The sequence below is a fragment of the Schistocerca cancellata genome, chromosome 3 (assembly GCF_023864275.1).
Source record: "Schistocerca cancellata isolate TAMUIC-IGC-003103 chromosome 3, iqSchCanc2.1, whole genome shotgun sequence".
Lineage (NCBI taxonomy): Eukaryota > Metazoa > Arthropoda > Insecta > Orthoptera > Acrididae > Schistocerca > Schistocerca cancellata.
Window position 1 is genome coordinate 766,998,244 of NC_064628.1, and position 12,279 is coordinate 767,010,522.

A 12,279-nucleotide genomic window follows, 5' to 3' on the forward strand; every position below is an offset into this window, starting at 1 on the left:
GACTAGAATAATTATTGCACAGACAGAGGCATTCAAACAATCATTCTTCCTGCATTTCATACTTGAATGGATCAGGAAGAAACCATTTGCCATGCACCTCATGATGTCAGAAGTCACACCTCATGATGGTTTGCAGAGTATAGATGTAGATTTAGATGAAACCTGTCTACAAATGAGTTTGTCACCTTGGCTTACTAAAGTAGATTATGCTGAGTGATGATGAAAATTTTTCATTCTGTGCATGTCAGCTTAAAGTATAAGAATGAAACTGCTTCCGAACAAAGTGACATCACAAGGTTCAAGCCATTCGTCTGTACACTGTTGCGGTTTCTCTAACCAGGTGGCGTTACAAGAAATGCAGTTCACCTTTTTATCCATACTTAATAATACATAGCAACTGTGATGTTTACTATTGTTTTGCATTTTCTGCTTAATCTAATATTTTCATTTACAGTTATTCTTACTTCTGAACATTACTCTTCAGTTAGGGTCAGGAAGTGTCTGAAATATAGCATTGATAGGCCTAAATAAGACTGATAATTTTTAAAAATTTTCTGGGAGAGGGCCTCTGGACATCTCTGCATTTTTGCCATGTGATTACTGGCATCCTCTTTCAAGGTTGGTAGCTGTGCAGACACAACAGGGTTCATCATGAGATATTGTACAAACCCTTTGTATTTTATGCCTGTCTTTGATTGTGATTTCATACTGAGCATGTACTGTATCCATAGGCACTTGCACTGATATGTTTTTGTTCTGTAATGATGATTTCAGCATAAAGAGTTAATTAACTGAGGCTGTACTGTCCAAGTATAAAAAATTGTGACTACTCTAAAATATCTGCTGCCAATAACTGACTAGCAACAGTACAAAACAAGTAAATATTTCATAATACTCAACAATGTAGCTGATAAATACACATAAATATAGCATAAAACCTTATGATTTTGATCTCCCCGAAGTGCTGCTTCAGAAGCAATACACCTTGATATGAAAATTTTACCCTGAAGTGTAACTTCATTTAGGAATACAAAAGATATATTTATTCTGCTCCACTTCAGGTAGCTTTTTTAGTTACCAAGAACATTTATGTTCTGACCAGTAGCCTGATAACAAATTCTATAAAGCATTGTATGGCTTTTAAACAATAAATGTTTTATTTAATATAGTATATTAGATATTTATATTCATGTACTTTGCTCCTGTTGTTCCATCTTTTATGAGCAGCTCAGTGTTTCTGATAGAGCAAATTGTATTTGATAATGAAATGCTTAACTTTCTGGATACATGTAGGTGAAGCACATGGAAAAAAAACTTATATTTGTTCTTAATTTTTGTTATAGGAACCATCTGATGATGATAATGTTAATAAGAGACGATCCCGCCGTTCACGTTATATGTTACCAAATTGCAAAAGAACCAGGCATGCATCACCTGATGGCACTAGACCTGGAGGCACTGAAGATGTAGAAGTGAGCAAGTTGCGTGGGAACCGAACCAGACAAAGTCGTACGAGAACACATGCTGCTGCTATCAGTCAAAATTCACAGTCATTGGCCAGACCTGACATGCCCTCTGGTGCTTCATATTCTCCTGTCAGAGAAGTCATAGCTGACACTAATTTCAGAGTGAGTGCTTCTTAGAAATGTAATTGAGAAGTAGGAGTTGCTATGATGAATATTTTGTACTGTACTGTCCATTTGGGCTTGTCACTTTGTATTTTAACCCCTTAACATATGGATTTTTTCTTCAGATTAGGTTCTAAAAAATAATATTTTTTTCATTAATGAAGTGCATCGTATAATGAATGACATTACATATAGACATAAACTGATTAGCCAGAACATTATGATCCCCAAACTACTATTGATATAAACACATACAGGCAATAGCAGTGTCACTTGGCAAGGAATGGCTGCTTGTCAGACACTTGCACAGTGTATGTTGTATCAGTAAGCATGCTGTCCGAGTGTAGAATGGATAAGGTGTGCGATCTATTTGAGTGTAACTGAGTGCAGATTACGGTGGCCCAAAGGCTTGGCACAAGCATTTCGGAAACTACATAGCTAGTCGAGTGTTTGAAGAGTGCTGTTGTGAGTGTCTTCAACACATGGTGAAACAAAGTGAAACCACTTCCAGACATCATGGGGTTGGGTGGCCATCCCCCATTATATATGTCGGACATCGTAGGCTGGACAGGCTGGTAAAAGAGGGCAGGTATTGAACTGTGGCAGAACTAACATCAGACTTTAATGCTGGGCAGAGTACCATAGAGTCTGAACACACAGTGCACTGAATACTCCTAATGATGGGCCTCTGCAGCCAATGACCCTTACATGTGCCAATGTTAACACCAGAACATCGACAACTACGACTGGAATGGGCATGTAAACATTGGCACTGGCCATTGGTGCAGTGGTAGAGCCTTGCATGGTCTCATAAATCCTGATACCTTGTTCCTCATGCCAATGGAAGGGCACAAATCAGTCATCTTCCAGGAGAACAGCTCCTTGACACATATTCTGTGGGCTGGAGAAAAGCTGGTGGCGGCTCCATTATGCTCTGGGGAACATTCACAAGGGTATTGTACACTGGTTGCAGACCACGTACACCCCTTCATGATGATCATGTTTCCCAATGCCAATGATATTTTTCAACAAGATAATGCACCATATCACAAGTCCAGGAAGGTGATGGAGTGGTTCAAGAAATGCAGTGGCAAGTTCTAATTGATGTGCTGGTCCCCCAGCTCACTAGATATGAACCCAACTGAACACATGTGGGATTTGATTGAACATTCTGTCAGGCCTCATTACCCCCTTCCCTGGAATTTACGGGATTAGGTGACTTGTGTGTGCAGATGAGGTACCAACTCCCTACAGCGACCTTCTAAGACCTCATTGCTTCCATGCTATGATGTCTCACCACTGTTATCCATGTTAAAGACATATTGCCTATTAGGTAGGTGGTCATAATGTTCTGGCTGATCAGTGCATAAAGATAGCTTTTAAAACTCAAAATAATGAGGTATAAGATTTTGAAGATCACCATTAATAAAATACTGAGTATACTCTTGCACTGGACTTTGACTAAAATATCGTGAACCTTTAAATCATTTTTTAGTTTCTGTGTAGCATTGAAACCTGACCATGTGTTTCACAATGGTTTGCTGTTAACATAAGTCTTGCAGGATGTGGCTGTAGCACAGAGGATGTACCATATTTACCCAATTATAAGACAAGGCTTTTTCCCAAATTCATTATTAAAAAATACAGGGTCTACTTATATTTGCAGATTTAACTATTGCTGCTGAGGTAAATATTTTTTCAGTGTTTATAGATTAATATAGGGCTTGTCTTACATTTACAGATAAAGCTTTGGCTATTGTGGTTTTGCATAAATTTATTTTTAAGAGTTCTGAAGGGTAAAGTTTAGCAAGCAATAATTTTCTTTGAATAGGCTTGAGATTTCCCGATACACAGAAGTGCTCGTTACAGTATCAATCGTGTTCGATCAGTCACATGACATTTGACTCGTGGCACTAATGCAATGGATGGATACATGGGAAGCTATGAACTTAGCACTATGACATCTGATGCTCAACTTAAAAAATTAAAATTTGGTGAAACACAGGAGGAAACAGCATTAAATTCTACCAATTCCCAAACTTTTGTTGTATTTGAATATATTTTCAATAGAAGTTCTCAAACAGGTATGGATACCTGTAGACATACATGTATTCTGCTTTTAAAGTAAAGGTAACATTCAAATTCGAAAATCTTGTCCTTCAAAACCCATTACATGAATCTGAACCCAAGTTGTTATTTTATTTGGCTATGAAAAACTAATGATTTATGAAGTGTGTTGCAGATGAAAATTTGGTAGTTGTTTACATATTATAAACCACTACCAGCTTGTAATCAGTTTTAGAATAAGGTGGTAGCATTCAGATGAAACAAGAAAGAAAATTAATCCAAAATTAAATGTCTAACGAATGAAACAAATCTCATTAAACTGCCTGCAGTTGTTATCACAAGAATACATTATAGCGGAGAGACCTGTTTTGGGGATAGTACAAAGAAACCTCATTAAATCGCGGGATGAGCGAAAGTTCGAGAAGTGGTCTCAGTCACGATTGCAATCTTTCATTTATTATTAGTTGCTGCTGTTACATAGGTCCTGCAACCTAGAAGATACAGATGTTTGTGTGTCATTGTTGCTACGGAAGGCCTGGTAGGGTAACAGTGACTCCAGCTTGTCTGCTAACTTTAATGAGTGTGGGGTGGGGAGTGGTGAGTGGGCAGCAAATTTTGTCTTGCTACTAACTATGGGAACTTACACTGTGTCCTTTAGCTTTTTGTGAATGTCTACCATACATAAAGTGCAGTTTGCGTGAAACCATTTGCACTCGGAATCGAATTGACTTTAAAATTGGCAAAATACTCAACAATAACATACATTGCAGCAGGAGGTGGTAAAAGTCTAAACTGAGGCCAGTGGCACACTTACCGTATTTACTCGACTCTAAGCCGCACTTTTTTTCCGGTTTTCGTAATCCAAAAAACCGCCTGCGGCTTAGAATCGAGTGCAAAGCAAGCGGAAGTTATGAAAAATGTTGGTACGTGCTGCCACAACTAACTTCTGCCGTCGAATATATGTAGCGTGACACAGGCATGCTTTGTAGGCACAAAGATAAATACTGGCGCCAAAACCTCTGTGTCAGTAAATAAATTTTAAAAAAAAGTGGAAGACGAGTTTTTTTTCTCCGCCGCGAGTTTCGACCACTGCATTTTCATACATTATCCAACGAAGTAAATACAAATTCCGTATTGTTCATCTTCGAATGTAGCACAATTTCAGTGTACTATGAAAATCTGACTGGCAAGACTGTTTGTGATGTTTGTCAATATGGCCAACTCCACGTTCTGAATTTTTTCCTATCTGTGAGAAGAGATGGTTGCTAATAGGAACCTGATGAAATTTGAATCACATACAGTATTCTCTTCACCATAAGAATAATACGAATATAAACATTTTGCGATGTATTCTTTCGTGTTTGCTGCTATCTCATTTAAATCCTGTCTGCCTAATAAACTACGAAACTAGAGTGAGACAACAGCAAACGCGGAAGAATATACGTATCGTGTCATGTTTATATTCGTATTATTCTTATGCCTAATAATGATACAGTCTGAAATGAAGCACGGCAACTGACTAGATTTTTAAATCTAAGATGACTCTAATTTCTGTGCAGAATTTGATGTAATAAAGAAGCGGCCGCAAAGATTTTCAAACGGAGAAAAATTTTCGCCTAACTCTCGTTCAGAACATGTTCTATCATAAGCAGTCTATTATTTTATTCTTGTTGATCATTATCAAAGAAAGCTGCAGTGTAAGTAACAACAAATAGCAATCTCTTGCCATTGTTTCGCTAATGAGACGATTCCTCTCTTTTTTGTTTCAATTGTACGCGGCGGTAGCGCACAGAAAAGCAAGCCATGCCGCGAGCCGCGACAGGCCGTAAACATGCACTATCAGAATGCGACAAACAATGCATGACACAGTGCAGTAATGCATTTTCAGTTTAAGAGTGATGCAAACACCTATAACAAAGAAAACGGCACTTATCAGATCAGAGCAAAATAGGCAATCGATTCAAACCAGACGAAGCACGTGAAAAAGGAAGGGTACCCGTATAAATACGGACGGAGCGCCTGACGCATAGCAATGGCTACGTGGTAAAGCTTAACTGCTAAGCTTACGACTCGAACCAAACTACTGTAGCTGTATTGTCATTCATTCGACCTAAATTGTGTCTCATATTACAATGGACCAACTTTGTTTCGATTTGGAGGTGTGGCCTAAAACTTTTCTCTCCCCTTGAATTTCGAGTCTCAAATTTCAGGTGCGGCTTAGATTCGGGAAATTTTTTTTTTCCTTGATTTCGAGTCTCATTTTTCAGGTGCGGCTTAGATTCGAGTGCGGCTTAGATTCGAGTAAATATGGTACATGTTTTATGCAGCAATATTGTTGACGCTCACCATGAGGTATGATGCAAATGATAGGGTGTTAACACTCTCATGTCAGTATAAAAGCAAAATCTGCAAGTCCCTCCCCCAAATAATTAAAATAAAAATCAAAAATTTAAAAAAATTGCAACATACCCGGAAGAAAGAGCCAAATGTTTGTGTCAACGAAGTTATAGGTTTCACAGCTCCACTGTTGGGATGAAGATGATTACAATGATGATTAAAAAATGTGGTACTGCAGATGACAGGCTAAACAGAAGAGGCAGTGAAGATAAAAATTAATGTAAACAATTTCTTTTGTTTATTTTATTTCTCCTTGTATTATCAAAATATAGATAACCAATAAATGACATAAGTTTAGAATAAGTTTATGGTAACTTTTTAGGCAGATCCTCAAGTTAGTAAAAATTTGAAATTTGATTAGTCAGAATATGGTAAAAAATAAATTTTTCTTAAGGAGCCTCTTAAAAAAAAGGGGGCTCACCTTAAATTCAGGGTCATCTCACTCTCAGATAACTATGGCATTTATCTCATACCACTGATGAGCTTTTATCTCTAAACTGACAAACTGTTGTCACTTTTAGTCTTTAATGAAGCAATATCACATACTTCTTCACTTCTTGAGTAACTAAAGTCAATGTCAAACTCAGGATTACTACAGCCATCTTCTTTTGAAGGCATTGATTAAACAATAACACAGGAGAGGTAGGCTGAAAGTGTGTGGTTTGTTGTTGAGTATTCAAAGCTGCATGCAGTAAGGACTATCTAGTAGCAACCACCTCAGCCAGAACATGACCGGCAGGCTACACATGTAGGGCCTGATGCTCTCTAGCACCAAAACACTCAACAACTATCAGTGCTGATCAGCCCCATATCTATGATATTTCTGAACTGGGGCAAAAACTTGATAGTTTTGCCCCCCCCCCCCCCCCTCCCCCTGTTGAGCATTTGAGATAGGACATCAAAAATAACAGAAGTGATTTTTAAGACATATGTTCATTTTGTGGCACATATCTTTCTGAAGATATTGATATATAAAACATATATGTTTGAGGAAATATAAGACATGTTATTTGGTGTTAAGTGTGCCAAAGTGCAGTGCCACGCCTCTTCACATAGTAGCCTTGTATCGTATGTCACTGTATTTCGCTCTGTGGAAATCAAACATGTATGTTTTGTAATGGAAGCCATCAAGCCTACATTCGGGGCAGTGGAAATTAAAATGTCCTGTGGTGCCTCTTCTGCTTCCAGTCAGCTGGTTTGACAGCATACCCCACAAAAAGCTCACAATTAATACTAGGTTGGATTATTTGTAACTGGGAGAATAAGAAATCTTTATTGCCTATTAGCCAATAACTTTCTCTTTTGTGTTACATAAACTTAAATATAGAAAACATAAACCCAGTAAAGACAAGAGACAAGCAAGGCAGTACACATTTCTTCAATCCTTTGGTCCCAGTATTTTTTTCTCTATAATCTAGCTACAGGTTTACATGGCATGCTTTCCTTTCTGTGAAAGTATCTAAACCTCATCAAAGTTTGTCAAACATTCTGCTACATGAAAAATCAAAATGACGTTGTCTGATACTGAAAAAGCTGTTCGTACAAATAGTACCCCAGACTGGTCTGATTTCTTGGTTTGTTTACATCTATTTTGTCACTGACTGCTAGATAAAACAAAATAGACCTTTCTAATATTGCAGCAATTGTAACACCAGATAAGCAAGGCTGTTTTGGCACAGATGGTCATTTTTATCTACCTTACTTACATAAATAACACAATAGAATATGATTCATGAAGTACCAATATCAAATGCCTATAAGGCCTACTACAAGCAAAACCTTTTATATTAGGAAATAGTTACGCATTTCATTCATGTGCTCCAGTTTCTCAAGCAGGAGATCAAAAAGTAGTATTACAAAGTTTTTATACAAATTTGCAATCATAATATTCTTCCATATAAAGTTTGTAACGTCCCAATTTTTTTCTCCTTCCTCATTCTAACAATCAATCTTGTTATAATTCATTCTGTAACTATTCCTGCATATGTCAAAACTTATTCACTTGTTAACTTCACTAATCTTGTCAATGCACTTTTCCACGCTATTCCGAGAGTAGAGCTTAAGTGGCTGCTAACCAGGGACTGTACAACTGGCCTTTAGTTGTGTAGAAATCTGGAAAAAAAAATTCTGTCCAAATTTCATTTTCTTGGACACACCAAGATGATTAATATGTAATCTTTCATACCTGTTATTCCTGTTAGTTGTCTTTACTCTCATAGTCTGAATCTATGGATTTCGCTAATGATTATAACAACACTGATCATTCGCAGACCCAGTCAACCATATTCACTCGTTCAGGTAGCCCCATCCCCTTTTGTCCACAGGAAAGTTTTTTATTTCTAGATGCAACAGGGATTCCCCTGGCAGAAACGTCACATACACTATGTACGCATTCAATAATCAACTTTGATTCTTTCATAAACCAACTTAGAATGTGTTCAAAAATATTCAAAAGCCAACAGAGATACATTTCAAAATCATGTGGATAATTGATAGATAGACATGCTCTGGATGCTAGGCACTTTTTGAAACAAGAGTTTTTTCTTCAAGAATATGAATTTGGCATCGCCTGAAATTGTCTCCTAGGACAGATACCCCTGTTTGCGACCTCCTCCCCTCAGATCCAGGTCTGGTGCTGAAACAGATATGTCAAAATAATAAAAATGAGATAACTCAGGGTTTTATGTTAAGGGGTTAATGGCTGTGTACGATTAAGGTGTGAGAGATATAAATTTAGTTATCTTGATTTTGTGAAATGGAATCACACATTTCACTGTGTTTAGAGCCCATAGGCAAATGCAAGTATTTGTAGAAAGTAACCAAAAGAAAGAAAAGAAAAGAAAATACCTCTCTTTTGATTTTGTACCATTGACACAGAGATGGGAGTTTTGTTTAGGTTCAATACAGATGCAGAGGCACCTATGAATTTATGCCAGTTAGCTTACATACTCTCATCTACAGCGTAGGTTTCGAGTCTTGTAAATGTACTTATACTTTTATTGGCAGAGTGCTTGTGCAATACTCCGTAATGAGATCATAGAAGATATAACAAGGTATTAAGAGAATCCAAAATGGAATAATTGATTAAAATCTTGGGGATTGTAGGAAGGCTACCTCTTCAATATTTTTAGTACTCATTGAGGGAGATAACAAAGAAATTTTATTACGGCTTTTAGAAAATGTTGACTTGACTGTTAATGACAACCAGTAATAAGCAGTGAATGTTATAAAGTGTACTTAGTTGAGACAGTATGCAGCATTAACTTCACAACTCCCTTTGTCTGCTCAGATCTCAGATATTCACGACTGCTGATTTCCACCAGTGGCCAGATGTGAACCTGTTGTGTGTTTATGCTCAGAAAAATGAAGTGTTGAGAAGATTTTTGTTGGTTTCATAACCTGCTGATTGTAGTGTGCACAGACCGTCTTCACAGAGTTTTTATTGGAGGAAAAAAAAAATAATTTGTGATCTCTATGGACTATTTAAGATTAGCTGATCTAGTTGCTCAGTTGTGGTATCATGTAATGAGCCTCTTTGTGGTATATTTTTCCATACTTTGTCTTCCAGCCCAACTGCAAAGCCACCAGTATAATCATCCTGCAATGTCCAGATATCATTGTAATCTCTTAGAGCCCAAAGCCTTCACCTGGACACATCTTCACCTAGACACATATGTAGTACTATGGTTTTCACTCAGACCCCTGCAGCTAAGGCTTAGTAAATTAACTTTTTACCATCCTAACTCTATTATGATGCTACACTGCACCATGTTATAAATAGTTACAAGTTAGTTGGCATTAGGAGTACCATTAATGTTTTTAATGATGATGACTGATGGTAACATACAGGAGATTTAAGCTTCATTGTTGACTTTAACAAAATCAAACAATGGAAAATCCAGGATGGACTCAGCATCTCCTTTATCAAGTGATAACCTTTGAAACTACTAGTTAATATTTTTTTTGTTCGCACCTTCTGTTATTATTATTATTGTAGTAATTTACAGTGATTATCCAGATGGAATTCTATGGTAGTTTCTAAATGCACAGAGCACAGTTCTAGACTAAATTTGTCATGAGGAAGCATCTAATGCATTGTTGGTGCATGAAATTTTCTTAAAGTCATGAAAATGTCCAAGTGTAGGTTTCAGGTGGCAGCCATCCCTCCACCCCTGCATATTATAGAGGAGTATCACTATACATTTATAGAACACAGCATACATTTCCTGCATATGTCATGATCCTCATTTAATACAGAAGTAGCATGAAGTGATTGTTCTGGAAATTGTGTTCTACTTGGGTGCCAAAGAATGTGACGTTAATGTATTAGTTGTATGCATGGTGTCACAGTGCAGAATGGGCATCATGTCAACTGATATGCAGCCAAGAGTTGGAAAGCAAATGCTGAGCATTGATTTCCTTTGTTTTTGTACACCTGTGGAAATTCCTGTCCAGTCAACATTCCCACGGTGACAGATGTATAAAATGACTGTCAAAGACTGGATAGAATTTCAGGTGAGAGATATTTTGCACGTCAGAATACAAATGTTGATCCTTTGTTATAATGAATATTTCTGGTGTTGCAGGATCTATTGCAACTTGTGTGTCCTTGTAACTGTGTCTTTTTTTCTGTTTGTGGCCCTAGAGGAATTAATTTTCGTGTTGACTCTAACCTATTACCATTATTAACTACATGTGACCAAAAAGATGATGACCAAAACACACTGCATGTGAAAATGATAACTAGTGGCAGTGCCACTGTGTCAAAAACATGAAATATAATATGTCAGTGGTTTCTTATTTTTAATGCTAATAATTTATGTAGTTATGGAAGTCTTAGGGCTGATAGTCACATTCAATGTTCCATTTTAGTCTGGTGACTTTGTTATAATGAAGAGTGATACAGCAATGGAGCATCCACCACTATGGAGAATAGATGGGAGAACTCTCCTTCAAAAATATGAAAGCTTTGAACAAAGTGGTAAAACTCTCTACAGGAATATTTCCACGGTAAGATATTATTTTAATTGTGATAATCAATATGTAATAAAGTGGTAATAATATTCAAAACTGAATTGAACATCAGCAGTAATGTATTATTGAGTGCCTCTTTCATTAAGAATAAAAATGTGTGAGGAACTGATTCCCCAGTCTCCACTCTGCTGGATTGCTTGATTTGTTTATAAAATATTCACACAATTGTGGTTTTAATGTTGTACTTGTTTTGAAACCTGAATCATTGACATCTTCATCTGTTGACATTGTCTTGAGACATTTCTGTTCGTTCTGATGAAATTGTCACCAATCCTTCCTTAACTGTTTTTGCCACCATTAAATATTGATTCAATTCCATCAGTTTTTGCAGAGATTTGAACTTTGGCTGCCCAGATGATAATTAATGCCAGCAAGGAAATAGAATCTTGCACATGGTCATTACAGGATATGTTCACAAATCCTGTTGCCAAATGTATTTCTTCATCATATGTTCTCCATAGCTGTATCGGCATTGGTTGTTTTATTGTAGAGTATCAAAATTTTGCATCAAACAAGAATGAGGAGAAGCAAACTACTCACATGCAAATGAACAGTGGGTGGCACGAAGACACATGTAACAGATCATAAAATCATAGTAGTTTCCTTTAGAGCTTTTTATTCTTTCCCCCTCCCATCCCCTTCCCCTTTTTCCTCTCCCATCATTTCTTGCACCTCTTCCCCCTCTCCCATTTTTAAAATGGTGGGCATTCAGGTTATCCAACAAAGTATGACTGGTACACATGTGGGAGTAAGTATGGCAGAGAAAATTGAAGAAGCAGAAATAATAATGAACAGAAAATAGGTAAATGAAATTTGCATGAAAAATAAACATGGCAGAGAACATAAGACACTACTAGGAATGGGTTGAAGGGAGCTAAGGTGTCAGAATAGTTGGTTTATGGGAATTTCAAGATGGAAACAAATCATTTATTTCAGGTTAATGTTGCTTTTCCTCATTGAGGTTGTATTACAGTAAAAAAAAAAAAAAAAAAAAATTCAACATAAAATAGTTTTTGGGAAAAGTATAAAACAAAGGAAAGAAGATTAGCATTTAATGTCCCATTGGCTTTGAGGTCATTAGAGATAGAGTACACACTAAGAATATCTCAAGGATGTCGAAGGAAATTTGCTGTGTCCTTTCAAAGAGGCCATC

General features: G+C 37.0%; 1 protein-coding gene across 2 annotated transcripts in view; it reads left to right on the forward strand.

Annotated features, from left to right (window-relative positions):
- LOC126175803 (uncharacterized) overlaps positions 1-12,279 on the forward strand; it is a 142,506-nt gene that overhangs the window by 49,563 nt on the left and 80,664 nt on the right. Inside the window, exons 4-5 of one of the 2 annotated variants that reach the window (XM_049922787.1) lie at positions 1,344-1,628; positions 10,965-11,102. In XM_049922787.1, coding sequence (XP_049778744.1) covers positions 1,344-1,628; positions 10,965-11,102 — 423 coding nt within the window. The remainder of the gene's footprint in view (positions 1-1,343; positions 1,629-10,964; positions 11,103-12,279) is intronic. The other variant, XM_049922788.1, reaches the window with a different exon arrangement.